General features: G+C 36.5%; 1 protein-coding gene across 1 annotated transcript; it reads left to right on the top strand.

Annotated features, from left to right (window-relative positions):
* Positions 1–16,894: 16,894 nt before the first annotated feature.
* LOC131635359 (uncharacterized) lies at positions 16,895–19,066 on the top strand. The gene is made up of 7 exons (XM_058905975.1): positions 16,895–17,079; positions 17,164–17,472; positions 17,551–17,667; positions 17,754–18,062; positions 18,158–18,400; positions 18,494–18,565; positions 18,655–19,066. Exons 2-7 carry the CDS (start codon positions 17,179–17,181, stop codon positions 18,961–18,963), a joined length of 1,344 nt encoding a protein of 447 aa, XP_058761958.1. The 5' UTR covers positions 16,895–17,079; positions 17,164–17,178; the 3' UTR covers positions 18,964–19,066.
* The last annotated feature ends 1,249 nt before the right edge of the window (positions 19,067–20,315 follow it).

Raw genomic sequence — 20,315 nt, 5'->3', positions numbered from 1 at the left:
AGGATATTGCCCCAGTTGGACTGATCCTTGCCCCCAGGTTATCGTAGAGCGTCCTTGTAAGTTTGCTATGTTCGTAGATGAACCCCCTTTATGATTAGATACCCCTTGAGTGTATCTATGAGGGAACTTCTTTGTTGAACTAATCTTTGCTCGATGATAACCTATATCGTAATTTCAATCCTGTTACGAAAAGGCATGGACATGTAGTCGGCATGGTGAAGGACATCTTCTTTCTTTTTTCTTTGTAAGGCCGGGCTCATTTCCAATAATTTATCCTCCTTTCTCCATAGTTTATGATCCTCTTTGGATTTTTATTTGCGAGTCTTGGAAAATCGGCTAGCACGGCAAGTAAGGATGCGAGTGAAGATATGAATGCAAATGTAAATGCAAATGCATATGTATGCAAGAGACTCCTTGTATTATAACTCCTTGTATGCAATGCAGATGTGTGACGTATGATCCTAGGGATAGCCTTAGAGGCGACATTAGACCCTCGTGAAATCCTTGCAAGATAGATGTTATGACACGCCAATGGAAATCCCTTAAATTAGGGAGTATGCGGAAGGTAGCAGCTGGTGACCGTTCAAGACAGTCACCAAATCTCATGGCCATCGAGAGGCTGTTCGACATGTACCAATGAAGTTGTCCCTCGTGGGAAGGTTCTCTATGCGGAACACAACCTATATAAGGACGATATCGGATGAAGTGAAATCCCTATAGGCTAGGGATGAAAGACGTATATATGGGAATCCAAACCCTACAAGTTAGAGGGTGTGCGGAAACAGGCATGGAGTGACCGTTCAAGACAGTCACTAGATCTCATAGCCATCGAGAGGCCAATCGACATGCGTTAATGAAGATGCCCTTCAGGGGAAGGCCACGTCGTTGTAAAAACACATGGACATAAAAGAAAATCCCTACAGGCTAGGGAGTTCGTAGGAGCAAGCACAGGGTGACCGTTCAAGACAGTCACTAGATCTCATGGCCATCGAGAGGCCAATCAACGTGCGTAAACGAAGATGTCCTTCGCGGGAAGGACACGTAGTTGCGAAAATACAAAGATATAAAAGAAAATCCCTACAGGCTAGGGAATGCATAGATGTAAGCACGGGGTGACCGTTCAAGACAGTCACTAGGTCTCATGGCCATCGAGAGGCCAATCGACGTGCATAAATGGAGGTGTCCTTCGTGGGAAGGACATGGTCTTAGAAATAGAGCCCCTGCAGGCCAGGGAACGCGTAGGGATACCTGCAAAATAAAAGCGCAAGACATTCGCAGTATATAAATTGCAACCACATAATAAGCATATAAGCACATAAGCCCTAGGTTCATAGGTTCGACGTAACGGCTTAGGGTGCCTACCCTTCCCATTGGTATGTTCTAGAAGGTCTCATGGGGTCGTTCGTAGCCGCCGAGACTTTTTGTCTCTTTGGATTTTAGAATAGCTCATTTTATCCATGAGGTTCGAATTTTAGGGGTAGGTTCACAGAGAGATCAGCTAAATACCAAGTCCTGCCCTCAACAAAGTCAAGCTTCGTATCAAACATTTCTGGATATTCAACCCACTCTGAGTGGAATTATAATAAGACTCCTAGGCGATGTAATTCCCCTCTGGTCTTAAATATAATTCCCACGCTTAGGTTTAACAACAATTTATATCCCAAAAAGCAATGAAATAACACATATTCAAATAAATAAACATTTAACTGAATTGCGGTAAATAAATGAATTGCAGTGAATAAATAAGATTGCAAATAAATAAATAAATAAAATTTAAATATTTATAAAAAACCATAAACCCTAAAACGGCGAATTAGCCAAACCCTAAAAATTTTGCCAAAAACCTAAACCATTTACCAAAACCTAAACCCTCTCAAGCCTTAGGAGCATAATAATTCACTATTATAGTCATCCCCAGCAGAGTCGCCAGCTGTAGCAACCTGCCCTAAAACTAAAGGTTTTAGAGTCGCCACTTATTCTGAAGGGCGAATAGGAAATCCTACGCAGTATAGAGATCGGGGTAAGATTATTATAATCAGGTCGAGGGAAGGTGTTAGGCACCCTCAACCCTTTCCTATGGCTTTGAATCTAAGGTAACAGTTTTATGGCTAAAATTATTAAGGCAAGGTTCATGCTTTCAAGGATTAATAATTAAGGGAAACAAATCGGGAAAAAATGAGATTTAGAGGGAAGGGGACTCGCCTTGGTTATCCAAGTGCCTACGTATCTCCTTAGGGAGAATCAGAGTCAACGTAGTTCGGGCACAGGGTTGTACGCCTTTGATTTAATGTGATATGGTTTTAAGGCTTTTTGAATGGCCTATCGTAGTTTTTAGAAGTTGTGATTTGAAAGGCATTTTGAGTTGCCTGATTGAAAAGGATGAAAATCCGTAGTTTGATTTGAAGTGTTTGAATGTTTTAGACTTGGGCGTACAACCCTGATTTGATATGTTACCGTTAGGTGCGATGATCAATAGATTTGATCATTATAGTTAACGGATTAAATAATGTATTGCTGGTTGCTCTGATCGATAGATTGATCGTCACGGACAGCAAATGAGGTGTATTTTAATCTTGTAATTAAAATTATGGGTTTTATCATTGCCTCTCATAACCAATAGATTTGGTTATTACATGACAACGAATTCAATTATTGGTATTTTATTATTTTATCTCTCGTCATTGCGACTAATAGATTTAGTCGGATCGAGGAGAGAATTAAACCAGAATTAATTAAATAAATTAATTAGATAAATTGATTAGATTTATTTCTCGTCAATGCGACCAATAGATATAGTCAGATCGAGGAGAAAATTAATTGAAGGTTAATGTTTCACCAAATGGGCAGTGGGATTGGGCAAACCCTAATGCATATAACCTTTCTAGGGTTTTTATTGTGATTTTTAATAATTAAAATTGATTAAATAAATTAAATCGGAATAGTCGAATAATCGGAAAAATAATTCTAACCCTAATTATAATCCTATTTTTCTAATCCTAATTTATAAATTAATTTAATTAAACATAATTAGTTAATTTTTAACTCAATTAATTAAACAATAAAATAGAAAATATATAATAAAACCTGGGCCATGATCCTGTGTTGTGCGCTTTTGAAGATCCATGGTGCATACCCAGTCCTGTGTGCGTTGGATTTAGTATTGGCGTGATCTGATGGTCACTGGCTGATGGTACACTGTATGCTTGATCAGAATGCGCACGCCGGATCACCCTGCTAATCTTCATTGAGAAAATTGAACAAAAATATTGGTACCAGTGGGAATCGAACCCACGTTCATACACTCACCACCCAATGCCCTTAGCCATGTGCGCTGCAAACCTCTTTTGTTAAAACAACTCAAACAAAATAATATATAAAAACATGAAATTTGAATATCCGGAAAAACGCGCTTCATTCCCTTCATCTTCTTCTCGAGAAAATTCACAGATCTATAGCCACGATTTTATTCCGTAGCGATAGGATATACCTACGAGCCAACCGTAGCAATAGCCCCGTGAATGCTAAGAACAGGATGTGAGGCCCTGCGGATGTCTGTGATGATCGAGTTCACATCCATAAACACCAAGGAATTGATTGGGATACTTAAAACGCCTTGAATCAACCTCCAACAATCTGAACAAAATTTGATTTTTCTTCTCTTTGCTTGAGTTTTTTTTTCCGGTTTTGGAGGCAGATTCCCCCTCTTTTGGTCTGCAAACCTTCCTTATGTATGGGAGGCCGAATTAGGTTAATAAACCTGCAAGAAATCCAATCTAATCTTGTTCTTTGATGGTAGAGGATTTGATTGAAAATTAGTTATCAAAATTTTCTAAATTGATTCAATATGGCCTTAATCTCCTTGAACGAAAATTAGACCAATATATGATATTTATGTGATTTAATTTGATTTAAAAATAATGCCAAGTCAAATCTCCCATATTTTCTCTAATTATCTGGATTTAAATTGCACTTTAAATGAATAAAAATTCATAAAAATATAATAAAAAATCAATTAATCGTGGGATTAGTTTTAGACACTCTTGGTGACCTCATAAGCAAGTTTGGATCATAAAAAGTCAAGCGCATTTGTAAAGATATCCATTTTGAACCTTATTTCCTTCACATATTTCACCCAAAATTCACCGACTTTGACGAGGCATATCTACCTCAATTTTTAAGATATGAGGGAGTTCTAGGATTTTTTGGAAACCTCAAGATGTCCTCTACAAGCCACTTTAGAACATATTTTTCATTTGGTGATTTTGTCTTGAATATATGCCTTTTAACAAAAAACTGCTTTCGGTTGACCTTTGAAAAGGACCTATAATCTTTTGTACCACATCTCTCAAATGGTCCATTTCTGGCCTTGGCTTGTGAGAGGCAAAGTTGTAGAGGATTTAATTTCCTTCAAAATAGGCTTTGAGTGAGAAATTTCTGACACTCCATGTGGAAGTTATGACCAGTCAAAGTTGAGTTGACTTTTCCTATAAAAAACCCTTAATTTGAACCTTTTGACTTTGTTCATTTCTGAGTCTTTATTAACGGATCATGATCAACCTTTGATGAAATGATGGATATAGCTTCAAATACTTGATGCTTACCAAAAGTCTTGAAGTTTGACTGTATTTTGATTGTAGTTGACTTTTAGGTCAACATAGTCGATTATTGATCATCTGAGTCATTGAGTGAGAAATCCTTGGAATTGAAGCTTGACTTTTGACATGGAGATTCTTTGATACATATGTGACACATTGAGATCCATTTGAGGCCTTAGAGATTCAAACTTCTTTGATAAAACGCAAACCCTCGTTTATGAGGCCCTCGATTAGGAGAATGTTGCTTGAATAAACCCTTAAACCTTGAACCCTTGATGATGAAATGAGGTGGGCAAATTTTGGGGTATGACAGCTGCCCCTGTTCAATCTTCTTAAACCTGAAGAATCGGATAGGCACGCCTGCCTATCGTGATCTAAAGGTAGAAGATGATTGAACACTGAGAATGCCCTGAAATTTGCATTTGTTGGGAAGAAGTTCTGTGGGAGATGGGCTTACAGATGCCACCCAAGGTAAATACCCCTCTTTTTTATAATGTGAAGCAGATGCTTTCGAAAGGAACCACTTGCTTTGATTGTAGTACGGCATAAAAAGGCAACCTGAATTTTATGCAATGCTATGATGCATGTGATGTACGATGCAGTGAGCTTCTCAAAATAAATGAGAGCGATGTATGTATATGCATTATGTATGAATGGAGTATGTAAATTGAATGATGCATGACTGTTAGTTATGTTAGTTGAAGTATGTTAGTAACTTTTGAAAAAGAAAAATAAAACCACTAGGAAGAAGAAAGCTACTAAAACAACAGAGCCAAATAAAAGACGTGAGAAAAAGAAAAAGAAAAAGATTAGCATCCGGTCATGACGGGCACGATCCATTGACTCTGCAAAAAGAAAAAGAAAAAACGTGAGAAATCTGCCCCTCATAAAACCATTAGGAAAGAAAGCTACTAAAACAACAGAGCCAAAATAAAAGACGGGACGAAAAAGAAAGAGCGGATACCCAAATAGGCAAACGCCCCCTCATCGGTTCCCTCGGCTTGAAGCTCCTTAATATTAATCACCTCGGCTCCCTGATCGGCTCCCCGTCCTCGCCAAGGATAGGTATCCCCGAGCGATCCACTTTGGCGACTACGGGAAGACCCTGCACCAGCCACTGGAGAGCAGCATAATCCCCTCGAGCATCATCGTCCAAATTCGAAAGCCTGGTGATATATTGATCGGTCCCACACCTGAAGTGGTCCCGCGACCAGAAAAACCTAAACTTATACCGACGAGAAGTGACAGGCTCCCCGATGTCATTGAGCACCGAACGACCATGGACATCCAAAGTCGGCACGCGATCAAAGACACTTTCCCGAGCTTCCCGAGAGTGAGGACGAATGAAGAAGAAGCGAGGCTTATAACCCTTCAAAGAATCAGAATAAGACTTAAAAATTTTCTTGGACTGCTTTAAAGACACCCATCCATAACGGCCATCCTTCACCGTACGCTGAACACAGAAGATATAAAAGAACAGAGGGATCGTTGCCCCTATCTTTAAATGCGTACAGACCAACTCAAAGGCCCGGATAAAAGCGATTGAGTTGGGGTGAAGCTGCCCGGGAGCCACCTCCAAATGGTTGAGCACCGCCACTTGAAACTCGGTGAAAGGGGCACGAAAACCCATGTCCCGAAACACCACCTCATACATGGGAATCAAATCCGGGGTATACACATCACAAATGCGGTCATCCTCGGCCAGAATCAGAACCGACCACCCTTCTCCCACCTTGGTAAAAATATCAGAGTCATCCTCCACAAAATAACTCTCTATGTCCAGTGCTTCCTGATGCACCCAGGCCAACTGAGGCGCTTCTTGCCGGGCTGGAGGGGTAGAGGACGACGAGTCCAACGCCATCGGACGAGTTTCATCGGTCATTTTCACAATTAAATCAAATCCACCCTTCCACCATCGTTCAGAGTGAAAGGGAACGTCAACGGCCGATAGACCAGATGAACCACGTCCTTGCCCCCCTCCATAACCACAAATTCCGAGCTAGACAAAGTTCGCCCCCGGGAAAAGGGCAAAAACGCAGGACATCTAACTATGACGCACACATATAAAGAGAAACACCAAAAGCATAATCAAACAACTATCAACGATACAGAAAGCTAAAATCTAAAGATAAACTTAACAAGACGCAGTCGTGAACGGCGGAGAAACCTCCCATCTCTGCCATACGCCACCACATTCATCATCTATTTTCGTCGAAGTCTTACTAAAAACCTACCCTAACCACATGCAATCAGTTCTAAACAACGATCGAAGCATAAAAATACAGAAAGTAAGGATTAAAGGTTGACTTACAGGTACGATTTCGATGAAAAGTTGAAGAATCCGTAACAAACACCACTGCAAGAAAGAAAGGCCGACGGAGGGAGAACAAAGTGACTGAATTTGAAAAGTTTGGAAAAATGAGGGGTTTCTTCTATTTATATGATACCTAAGGCACCACACGCGCCGCACGTGCTATATTGTTCAGAGGAATGGCAATCATTAACCCTATAGCCTAAGGAATAGATTAGCCATCATTTCACATTAAATGTGACACGCCCCCTATCAACTTTTCTGAAACGACACGCTTCCCTACTCCCGGCCTGACCCTTCTTCTCCCCGGAAACGCACGACCTACCTCCCTCGGATATCTTAGGCTCGGACCCCTGGATCAACTTCCTATAAGTTGTCACTCCCCTGACCGGAAGCAAAGACTTGGGGGGCTCCTGTTCTGGACCGGCCCAATCTAGTCAATTGGGCCATTCCCGACTTCGGCCCAATACACTTCAGATCACATATGGCAGTTTCCGCCCGACCAGACCGGGCAAACTTGCCAAGCAATCGACCACGAGGACCCCTCGTGCTCGACAAACAACCAGTCCACGCGTCTCCTAAATATCTGCCCCAGAAGGAGGAGTCTAATCCGCTCAAAAACATCATATAAATAGCCCTCTACATACAGAGGGCAGGGTAATCTTTTCTTACCCCAAAAACCCTCTCACTTTGTTGTGCCTTGTGGAATACATACTTACTTTGGCATCGGAGTGCCTTGCAGGTACAACCCCCTTTTTCTCATATTCATCATCCCGAACTTCAAGCCTTCAATGTTGTTGGCCATCTGATCTGCTCGGTAAGATCAAAAACTCATATAAATGGTACGAGAATACGTTCAACGGAAGGCTTATCAAATCAAGGAATCACTCGATCCATTAGTACTAGGAAGATCAATGAAGTTTAATCGCAACTAAAGATGAATAAATTAGCTACTTGTTAATGTAGGATGTCGTTAACGAACCAAAAAAGAGATGTATACTAGTTAATTGTATCTTAAATTGTGTGGAAACTAGGTACACTCCTACTGAAAAATCATGTTGGTCTTTATATGATGTGTATAACGAAATTAAGTATTACCTATTTCTTAGGGAGGTTATGGTCTTGTCTGAAATTAACATAGTCAAGTATCAAATCAATAGGCCCATTCAAAGGTTCACTTGATGAAGTGGGCTCTCAAGCTAAATGGTTATGATTAAAATATGTACCTTTGAGGGGGTTTCAAGGGCCAGGGTCTGGAGAACTTCCTAGTGCAACATCATTGTGTTGAAATCCAAGATCCAATAATTGAACTAACTATTGCTATAACTACCAAGCCTTGATTGGTGAAATTCAATGGACATAAAACCTAAAAAGGAATTAGAAAAAAGTGCAATCATCATTATTAGGGTGAGAATTCACATTATTCAAACAGAAGGGTGAGAATTCACATCATAATGAATACATACAATATGTACAATGAATATAGAATACAATAGCATTATCATTCATCACACTTCATAATTGAATAAGCTCCACAATTATTACACAAAACACAATTTCCAATCATCATAAAACAATTCACATCAATTCAAGTAATCACATAATACTTAATGCGACTCGAATGTAATTAATGTGACTCAATACATATGGTACCATGTGAGTATCAAGCTCACCACTCCCAATTATAAACCAGAGCCACGCTCCCGATCTGGACAAGATCAAATCCCTCAATATTATGAACCTTTAGTTCACTGCTTCCGAACCACAAAGGAACAAAGCCATGCCTATGTTTCCACACAAGGATCAAAGCCACTCGCTTATGTTTCCACACAAGGATCAAAGCCATCTTGAATGCATATACAATTATCACAAGATATATGCAATTAAGATTATCCATACAATCTTAGCATACCGCATATCATAATAATTCACACATTGAATTATCCATAAATTGTACAAACCACATCAAGTAATCATTCACAATGAATGCATCCAAATAACATATGTTCATTCACACAATTTCATGAATATCATATCACATACATATCAACAATTGTCATCCACAATTCATCGATTCATAACTTACATATACATATTTACATGTCATTCACACAACAATATCATAATTAATTCATCAAGCGCTAACCGTTCCATTCCTATTATATAGATAGTTACGTTAGCTCCCTAACACTTCGAACGACACATAAAACGGAGTTACGGATCAAAAGTTATGACATTTAGAAGTTTCAGAAAATTCTGCATAACAGGGTATGCTTAGCAAGTTCCCAGCGTGCTAGCTAAAACTAAATCCAGAAAGTTTCATTTTCGCAATCTCGCTTAGAGATCCGGCTTCGCTTATAAAGCTCGCGATTTCTACAAAATATGCATAGAACTCGCTTAGCGACCTGAGTTTGCTTAGCGAGATAGCGATTTTGCATTTTCTACAGAGCACACCTAGACCTGTACCAGTGCATCGAAAACCCTCTAAATTACATGTATGGCTCATTTATCAGCAATTAAAAGGTTTGATCATCCATTTTACCATTGGTTAACAATATAAGCAACTTAGTATCATAAATCATGTCAAAATAGTCAAACCTTAATCCCCAAAAATCCCAATCATAGAAAGTTATGAGAAAGGAAGAGATGAACACATATCATAATACTACACATTGCATAAGTATATAATCAAGATAATGAAGATTCTCCCCCTTACTTGATTCAAAACTCCTTCCTCTTCAAGTTTCTACAAAATCCTCTTCTCTCTTCTACTCTCTTCTATTCCTCTTGTTCTTACCAAAGCCAATGTTATGAAAATGAAAATGACCTAACTCTCTCTTACTATATCTTTTCTCTAATTTGGACTTAACTCAATTATTGCCCAACATCCTTATTTCACTAATTAGGCCCAATAACATATTATCTCATTAGTAACTCCATCAACCCAAATAGCACAAATACACATATAATTAAATACCCAAATAATTATTATACCACATAATAATTAAATAATTAAATAATTAACAAAAACACCAAATAAAATAACTAAAATAATTAATAAAAATTGGGATGTTACAATGCATATTGCAATTTTCCTTATATCCTTTTTCTCCAACATGTCACAAGATTACCTCAAAATAGTTTTGTGCCCCTTAATAATCCATCTAGATCCTTTTACCTAAATTAGTGACCAAGTTAGAGTTAAATTAGTGAAGTATTCATACAAGCACTAAACCACTAGTTGTGGTCCTAGAATGACTCGGTTCATCATAATATGTAGATTTTCCCTCTAAGTACTCAATTATTTTATTTTGTGTAACCTTATCAAGCATCATTCCTTCAGATCTGAATTAGTTCTATGTGCATCTGTATCATCGAGACTTAGCAAGAACCTAACAAATGTTTAGAATATCTTATACTATTATTTAAACACATGCAAGGAGTGAAAAAAATCATCAATTTTGGAAAATATGAATACTATGCTATAGAGAAGAACTCATTAGTGGCAAAGAGAGAAGGCGCCCTTCAACTCTGAAATTGAAACTTCTCTCTACAACATTTTATGTGATATCTTTAATATTTTATTTGTATTTCTTATTTGAATAATGAGTAGTTAAACTCCCAATTATTAGAGATTGTGAAGAAGATGTACATCATCTATCTTAACTTAGTTTTTTATGAAGACAAAAGCTTATCATAGAAGAAAGATCAAAGAAGAAAAATATTGAAATCAAGTATCAAGATTGCATAAGCTTTGAAAAAAAGGATTGAATCAAGAAGATTAAGGTACAATGGCAATTCATATGCTTATAAGCTTTAGGTGCTCAAAATCTTTTCATCTAAACCGTTATATGTTTCTTCAATATTCATGCATGACTGTCATTCAATATGAAACTTTTAAAAGGAAAACTTTCAAGTTTTTAAGGGAGTCAACTAATTTCTGTTAGCACTCAATCGATTGATTGTATTTTTGTTTGTGAATTTTCAAAAATGCTAAGGAGTCACTCGATTGACTCATTATGTTAATCGATTGACATAGTACAAGTTTTGATATTTTTTTAATGTTTGAATTGATTCAATTGATTGACATCCACTACGCCAAAAATGAGTTTTACTAGCGCACCTTTGACAGCGCTTTCTTCAAAAAGCGCTGCTATAAGTTAAATAAAAAATAAAACACGGAAATTGTATACGAAAAAGAGTAAAAGCGCTGCTAAAAGTCCTACCTTAGACAGCGCTTTTTATATGCGCTGCTAAAGGGCACACCTTAGACAGTGCTTTTGAAAAGGCTTACCTTAGACAGCGCTTTTACCAGAAGCGCTATCTAAAGTCATGTAACATTTAAAAAAAATATTCTCAAAAGCGCTGCTAGAGGCCCATATTAACCAGCACTTTTAAAAGCGCTGCTAAAGGCTTATCTTAGCCAGCGCTTTTTCTCCAAAGCGCTATATTAGGATAATTATATTAAATCCAATAAATAATAGATTCTTATCACTGTTAACCATACTTTCTATTCTCTATTATCGTTCTTCTTCTCTCCCAAACGAAAACACTAAAAATCTCTATTAATCATTGTTAACCCTTCTGAAATCGTCAACGAAATCGTGAAACCCTCACCCAAATCTTCTAAATCCATGTGAATCCTCAACGATTTCGGAAAACCCTCACGAAAATTTCCTCTTCAGCACGACCAATAATTTCTTCTCTCTTCTCCCACGAGAATTTCTTCTTCTGCATGGCCACGAATTCATAAATCGAACCCACAGTTGGGGTTTTCACCTGCTGCAAAACGAAATCGGAGCTTCCTTCAAATTGCTACGATTGGCACTGAACTTCGCTTCTTCAACAACTTCACCGCCTCCTTGCTCCTCTCTGTTACTACATTCTGAAATTCAGTATCCTCTTTCTAAGGTAACCTACTTCATTATCAGGGCACTCTATTATTATTTGTGTAGGAATTTTATTTTATTATGGGCTGTGTTTTCTATATTCTTTTAAGGGTTTAGAAAGAAGATTATATTTTACCGGTACCAAGTTTTTGTGATGTTATTATGTTGTTTGTTTGGGTGATATAACTGTCAATTGTTTAGTAGATTGGTTCCTATCTGAATTGGTTCAATTTTTAGTTCTCATATCAAATGCGGGAAAATGATACCAAACACCCCACCTGAATATTTTTAGTTCATTTTCAGACCTTACAGATTCCCATAGAACAGAAACTGTTGAAGATTGTATTGAGTTTTTGCATTCTTCTTCATCTAGAGAGAGACCAAGTTTTAGTTGAATTTTAGTTTGTTTTGTTAGTTGAGATTTTGTATGTTTAGAGAAAAAGTGTATGGTTCAATGGTTATTAATTTGGATTAACATGTTTTAGGTTAGTTAATTAAGATTGTTTGAGTTGCAAATTGTATTGGTGCATTTATTAGAATACATTTTTTCATGTTTTTGTACAATTCAATACTCTTTTTGATGAATGTATATGCTAATTGAATGAATAATAAATATTCAAAAAATGTTTTGGTACAATTCAATACAACAATGTTTTTACTAATATCTATTATCGTGGAGTATTTTAGATTATCTCATAAGATTAGTTTCTTATCAGTAAGTGGTTGAAGGTGAAGCTACATTAGTAGTGTTGTTTATAGGATAGTTGAGTGCTAGTGAAAGCTCTCTACTTTCGTGGTTTCTTGCCAAAGTTCTCATGTTCGTACTAAAATGCATTTCATAAGTGTCTCTTACTGAGATGCGAATTCGTTCTTGAAAATATGTGCTTTAGTGTTTCATAGTTTTACTAAATGATTGATCTCATTTAACAATCTACGTGACTTGCCAAGTTGTCTGGTTTCATACTTTCATGTGTTATTCTCAATTCTGTGTTCTTACTATATATTTGGTTCTGTATGTATAATAAAATGCATACAATATACTTAAGGTAAAAAAACAACTTTTTCTATCACCAATTACCTTCGTTAAAAATTAGTTTCACAAACTGCAGGCATCTTAGTTCACATGTTTAAAAGTTAGTTATGTCAATTATAAGATGTACTAGACTAACAAAATGTTAAAGTCTAGAACTTGAGTAGCTTGTCTTTTATCATATTAGAGATGTAGATTCATTGAAATTGTTTTAAATACTTATAAAATAAATCAAGATTATAAAATAAAACAATTTTAACTCTAATAGTTTCACTTGAATAGTTCTCTAATAGTTTCATATTGTGTGGTGTAAAACAATTTTGTGTGATGTACCATTTTCCATTGTTTTTCTCTTCAATTAATTATAGTGTTTTTGTTTATTGTTCTCTAATAGTTTCATCCGTCGTCGGCACCAATAACCCCTGACTTTCTTTGGTAAGTCAAGTTCAATGGATAAAAAATGGATGAATGCCGATCGATTGTCAAAAGAGTACGAGAATGGGGTATTGGAATTCGTTAAGTTTGCCGTTGAACACGTCGAAGACGCCGGTCGAATGAAATGTCCTTGTTTGGGTTGTTGTTATGGGGGTCGGGTTGACGCAAATGGATTGAAATTGCATTTATTGACGCATGGGATTGATCGAAGTTATAAGTGTTGGATATATCATGGAAAGGAAACTAACGAGAATGTTGAACCGGGGGAGAAAAGTAATACAACGACCTATGCTCCAGACGACAATGACACGGATACATACGATTGTGATCGAGTCGAAGAGATTGCAGAAGCACTTGAAGAAGATCTTAAGGACTGTCCTAAAATGTTTGAGGTTGGTAAGCGATGCAGAGAAACCACTGTATAAAGTTTGCAGTAAATTCACAAGACTGTCTGCGGTATTAAAGTTGTACAACTTAAAGGCGGGCAATGGATGGTCGGATAAAATTTTCACAGAGTTATTAGCCCTCATGAGAGATATGCTTCCGGAGGATAATGTTCTTCCTAATCGAACCTATGAGGCAAAAAAAATGTTGTGCTCTATTGGCATGAGCTATGATAAGATACATGCTTGTCCAAACGATTGCGTTTTGTTTCGAAACGAATATGCATCGTTAAATGAGTGCCCTAAATGCGGTTTATCTCGATATAAGAAAAAATTGTCTCCAGCAAAAGTCTTATGGTATTTTCCTATAATTCCGAGATTTAGGCGCATGTTTCGTAGTGAAACCGATGCAAGACATTTGAATTGGCATGCAGATGAAAGAATTATTGATGGAAAGTATCGACATCCGACAGATTCACCACAGTGGTCGAAAATTGATGATGATTATCCCGATTTTGGAGGAGAAGCAAGAAACCTTTGATTGGCATTATCTACTGATGGAATGAACCCACATGGTCTTCAAAGTATCTCACATACCACATGGCCTGTGATTCTTATGATTTATAACCTACTCCCATGGCTATGTATGAAGCGTAAGTACATGATGTTATCTATGTTAATTTCTGGGTCTAAACAACCAGGGAATGACATAGACGTATACTTGACACCTTTGATCGAAGATTTAAAGATTTTGTGGGAGAACGGTGTGGAGGTTTATGATGGATATAGGAAAGAAAGTTTCAATTTGAGGGCGATGTTATTTGGCACAATTAATGATTTTCCAGCATATGGAAATCTATCAGGGGTACAACATTAAAGGTCAAAAAGCGTGTCCTATTTGTGAAGATGAAACCAATACGACGCGATTGGACCTTTGTCAGAAGAATGTGTTTCTCGGTCACCGTAGATTCTTACATTCTAAACATCACTACCGTGGGTGGAGACAAGCATTCAATGGAAAGGCAGAACAACGTAGAGCTCCACCTATATTGACAGGTGATCAAATTTTTGAAAAGGTGGAAGATGTGAGTACTCAGTTTGGCAAGCCTTTTGCACATAAGGTTGTCAAAGGTGGGTGGAAGAAGAGGTTGATTTTTTTTGAATTGCCATATTGGAAGTCTTTGTATGTGAGACATTTTCTTGATGGTATGCATATTGAAAAAAATGTATTCGAAAGTGTTATTGGTACGTTACTCAATATAAAAGGAAAGTATAAGGATGGCGTTAATGCAAGGGAGGACATGTTAACGATGGGAATAAGAACTGAATTGGGACCAGTGAAGAAAGGAAGACGAACATATCTACCACCTGCTGCTTTTACTCTATCTAGAAAGGAGAAAAAAAATTTGTGCAAGTTTCTAAGTGAAGTAAAAGTTCTAGAAGGATACTCTTCAGATATTAGAAGACTCGTGTCTATGAAAGACCTCAAGTTGAAGAGTTTAAAGACACATGATTGTCATGTTATAATGGAGCATTTTCTACCAATAGGTATATGTTCCATTTTGCTAGAAAAAGTAAGAAGCGCCATAACTAAATTGTGTTTTTTCTTTAGGTCAATCTGTAGTAAGGTGATCGATCTTGAGGTCTTACCAACACTGCAAAAAGAAATAGTTATTACCTTGTGTGAGCTTGAGATGTATTTTCCTCCCTCTTTTTTTGACATAATGGTACATCTAGTTGTTCATCTTGTGAAAGAGACACAATTGTGTGGACCAGCTTATATGAGATGGATGTACCCTGCTGAATGTTATATGAAAATATTAAAAGGGTACGTGAAAAACCGGAGTCACCCAGAGGGTTGTATTGTTGAACGATACATTGTTGAAGAAGCGGTTGAGTTTTGTACTGAATATTTGTCCAATGTTCAATCCGTTGGGCTCCCCAAAACTCATATTTTTGAAAAAAAAGGAAGGTAAAAAATTAATTGGAAATAAAATTGTGACAATATCAAGGGTTGAACGGGAGCAAGTGCAGTTGTATGTTCTGCACAATGACAGTGAGGTTGAGCCATATGTTGAAATGCACAAGGTTGTACTCCGAGGGTTAAATCAGAACAGAAATGAAAATTTGATAGTACGAGAGCACAATCAAAGTTTTATACAATGGTTTAAGGATCATATTTATTCAAAGAGCTCTTCAGATCCCGCTTCAATAACATAAAGGTTGAGATGTTTGGCATATGGTCCAGGTTTGCATGTGTTTTCTCACAGCGTATACGCAATAAATGGATACACATTTTATACCAAAGAACAAGATGACAAAAGTACTATGCAAAATAGTGGTGTCACCGTGTTAGCTGAAGCAATGTGCATATCAAGTATGAAGGACTTAAACCCCAAATATGCAAATCTGTCATATTTTGGGGTTATTGAGTACATTTGGGTGTTTGATTACGAGAAGTTTAAGATTCCTATCTTTGGTTGCAAGTGGGTAAATAGTAGTGGCATATGAATGGATAAGTCAGGATTTCTGCAAGTTGATCTTAATAGGGTGGGGTACAAAGACGAGCCTTTTATTCTAGCATCTCAAGCTAAACAAGTGTTTTATGTCACTGACCCGACGAGTACGAAATGGTCTATAGAACTTTTATCTAACAAAGTGGTTAATGATACCGGTGTAGATCAAGGTGATATTGATGGTGAGAATCAGTCAAGTGTTAGACAGACTGATCAAGATGAGAATAGTATAACGGATGAATCATATATCAGAAAGGATCATGATGAGGGAATTTGGATTAATTCTGACGTTCGCATTGCTAAGAAACAAGTAACTCGTATTTCAACCAAGAAAAGAAAGAGATGTTAGTGAAAGAAGTAAGATGTGAGTGATATTTAGTACCTATTTTTTTGTTTTATTTTCATTGTTCATCGTGTTATCCTGTGATTACTATATGATAATATTTGATAATGTAACTATGTGAGTGTTACTAGTATGTCTGAATGTGTTAATCAATAAATTATTGTGTACAGTATAATCTTATTATGTAATAAGTTTATGTTTTATATTCAATTGATTATGGAATTTTATGAGTGTCAATTGATTATTTTTTTCTTTATTATAGGTTAATTAGATGGCTAGTAACGAGGATCAACCACATGATGATGCTATTGATGATGGAGATCATGAGAACATTGTTGATTAGGAAGCGGAAATTAGAAGAGGAATAACACTTATGAAGAACGTCATTCGTAATAGAGACTGAGGCATACTATTAGATGCGCATTGGAGCGAAAGTGGCCTACTAATTGAGCCTAACGGTTCAAGGATTACAAGTTTTATTGGTGCACTCGTAAGGAATGCAATTCCAATTACTTGTGATGATTGGAGAGATACAAATTTGAAAAAAGCTAAAGACAAACTTTGGATTGAGATACAGGTACCATATGTGATGTTATTTGTTTTTAATGATGATTACGTCTTTAAATTACTTGTACTAACGCACTGTGTATGTTTTTCGTAGAGGAGTTTCAACAACATGGAGGATCATAGAAGAAAAATTTGTCTCAGATTGGCCGGAAGACTACTAAGAGGGTTTAGGACTTTTTTAACTAGGAGATATCTTATGGATGCGAATAAAATTTTTGTTGATGCAGAGTATCCAAAAAGATATGGAAGTTTGATTGCACCTGAAGAATGGGTAACGTTTAAAGAAAAACGAAAAAACCTAAAATTTCGGAGTAGAAGTGAAACAAATCGGCAAAGAGCATCAGGTCCCCCATATCCATACAAAAAAGGGCGTATGGGATATGGACGCTTAGAACAGTCTATTGTAAGTATCTATAAATTTCAATGTTATACTTGTTCATCGTGAGTTATATTTGATCATATTATTTGGTTTAATGTGTAGTTAACAAGGGAGAGTAGTTCTGAAACATCTGTTCCACCACATGTTTTGTGGAAGGAAGCCCGTGTGGGAAAGGATGGAGTTGTCAAAGAAGATGTTCAAAAAGTTTTTGAAAAATGCGTAAGTATAGCATTATTTATTTAATTAAATCAAAAGTTTAGTAACATATTAATAAGACAAAATTTGAATATTCATATGAATTTCAGGAGACTCTATCTCAGTCTATATCTCCAGATGAAGACAATGATTGCAGGAGCATACTTAGCCGCGCATTAGATATTCCTGAATATTCTGGTCGGGTGAGGGGTAAGGGAGTTGGAATCACTCCAACATCCTTGAAGATGAAAAAACAGAAGGCTCCTAGCAATAGAGAACTGCAGGAAACCTTGTATGCACTACAAGCTGAAGTCCGCGAATTAAAAAGGGAAAAAGAATTAAGAGAGCAAGCTTCAGGCTGTAAAGCTACTAGTGACAAAGGTAGTATCGGTTGTAATTTTCAACCGGATCTTCCAGAGGTAGTTATATATATTATTATGAAATTAAAGTAGCTTAATTTATTTAATTGAAATATATACACAATAACAATTTGAAATTTATTATTGGTTTTAAGGCATTTCACCTTGCCAACTCTACTTATCGGATGGTTGGCAAGGGAAAAGTGCATAACACTTTGGGAGAATTACTTCACACTAGACTGCTCCCTATTGGCTGTTTGAAAGTATCGGTTGACATTGCTTTAGAGAAGGATGCGTTATTACCGCATCCTGACGATGTTTCGGATGCCACATTGGTGGGAGATGCAATAGGTTCGTTTGTTGCATGGCCGTCAAGCCTAATTAGTGTAGATGATGAGGTATGCTTAAAACCATATATATGAATCTTTGAGTATTCAAAGTTTTTACGCGCATTTTACGTACATTTGTTTTTACATGGTTATGTTAATTAGACTCCAACAAAATCCAAAGCAAAAGACAAGGAGCCTCCGCGGAAAATTGAGTCAGTTGCATCAATAAAAGAGGTACATCACAATTATATGATATTTATGCATGAAAAATGTTAATTCGTAATCTTATATTTCACCTAACTAATTATATGATCTTTAATTAGATGCATGCTAAAGAGATTGAAGATGTCAGTAAGGGTAAGAAGCCTGAAAAGGTTGTTGCTAAGAAGACCGCAACTAAGAAAAAACCTACTCCCAATAAGTTTAGGTCGTGCCTTTTAACATTTTTACAACTCTCTGATATTCCACAAGGAAACACCCGTCTTGTACCTATGGAGGAAGATGTGTTTGGTATTGAGCATCAAGAAACAATTGGTATGGAGGATTTTGAACAAATTTTTGAACATACGCAATTAGGCCTCGGTGTTATTGATACATACATAAGGTATATCCGATCTAATTTGTTTAATTAAATGAACAATTCATTTACTCATTTCAAATGTTAATGAGGTCTTTTATTTAAGGTTTTTGCATGAAAAATTGATGCACCCGAGTGGATTGAGGCAAAGATTCGCTTTCTTAGCTCCCTTCATTACCAACTTAGGGTTAATCATATCTAAACCGGATGAAGTCATGGCGTATGTACTCAACCATTTTATGGCCAGCATAAAATCAGAAAAGTTGTTCTTTTTACCGTTTAATACCGGCAACGAGTTAGACTTTAATTCTAAATTCATCTATTATAATTTTTCATATTTTTACATTGTGTAGAAAATTTTCATCTCATATTTGTTTTGCCTTACAGTGGACATTGGTTGTTGGTCGCGATTAATCCTATCAGAGAAGTTGTATATTTTCTGGATTCCTTACACAATACAGTTAGTACATACGAAGCTATGAAAAAGTTGGTTGATACGTAAGTGAGATTGTTCTAAATATTCGTGTGTATATTTATTTATTTATGGGAATTGTTTTAAATTATGCGTTTATGTTTTATTAGCGTTATACAAGTTTTTCGAGCACAAAGAGGAAGTCAAGTACCAAAGAATAAAGCCAACAACATCACATGGATTCGAGTGGAGGTATATTAATTAATTATCACAATTTTGATTATATAAATAGTGATGATACGTGATAAAACTTAGGCCTTATCCATATTTTCTTTCCATGTGTAGTGTCCTGGGCAGCGTAATGAAGTAGATTGCGGTTTTTACATGTTGTCGTTTATGAAAGAAATTCTTCTTTCGAATCAAATAGAGATTCCGTCCAAGGTATGGATTTCTAACTTAAGAGTTATTTTAATATTTAACACATACTTCTAATATAATTAAATAGTTTTAACTTAAACATACCATGTTATATTATTTTGTAGTACTTTGATGACTTCAAGTGTGCTACTTACTCATGATCTAAGTTGGATGAACTTAAGGAGGAATGGTGTCAATTCATGATTGAGTTGAAAGTTTTATAGGTATATTGAAATCTTACTATAATTGATGAGAATTTTGAGTATAGCCAAGTGCATGTTGCAATATTTGATTTATCTACATAGATTATTTAGTGATATGTAGGTCGTTTGAAATACATTCGTGGCAGATGTAGAATGGTTTTATGTACACTAATGTAGAATGTTTTTCACCTTTATATTATTTTGTTTTTGGTTTTCTGTTATTCTGTTTTGTGATTGTAATGGTTTCATGCAATTGCAGGATATTGAAGGGTAAAAAGGTTATAGTTGCTGGCAAGAAGAAAAAGTAGATATTTAGCATCCTTTTGACTTATGTAAAAAATAACAATGTTTTGGATGATGCAATTGTTTTCATTG

Source organism: Vicia villosa, unplaced genomic scaffold (genome assembly GCF_029867415.1).
Source record: "Vicia villosa cultivar HV-30 ecotype Madison, WI unplaced genomic scaffold, Vvil1.0 ctg.001470F_1_1_1, whole genome shotgun sequence".
NCBI lineage: Eukaryota > Viridiplantae > Streptophyta > Magnoliopsida > Fabales > Fabaceae > Vicia > Vicia villosa.
This window is presented reverse-complemented; position numbering and strand designations above follow the sequence as displayed.

Excerpts from the sequence above, each read along its gene's own strand:
- LOC131635359 (XM_058905975.1), top strand. The coding sequence starts at position 17,179 with ATGGAGGATCATAGAAGAAAAATTTGTCTCAGATTGGCCGGAAGACTA. Across the intron at positions 18,063-18,157 it reads TTCAACCGGATCTTCCAGAG|GCATTTCACCTTGCCAACTC; the intron begins GTAGTTATATAT and ends ATTGGTTTTAAG. Across the intron at positions 18,566-18,654 it reads CAGTTGCATCAATAAAAGAG|ATGCATGCTAAAGAGATTGA; the intron begins GTACATCACAAT and ends ATCTTTAATTAG.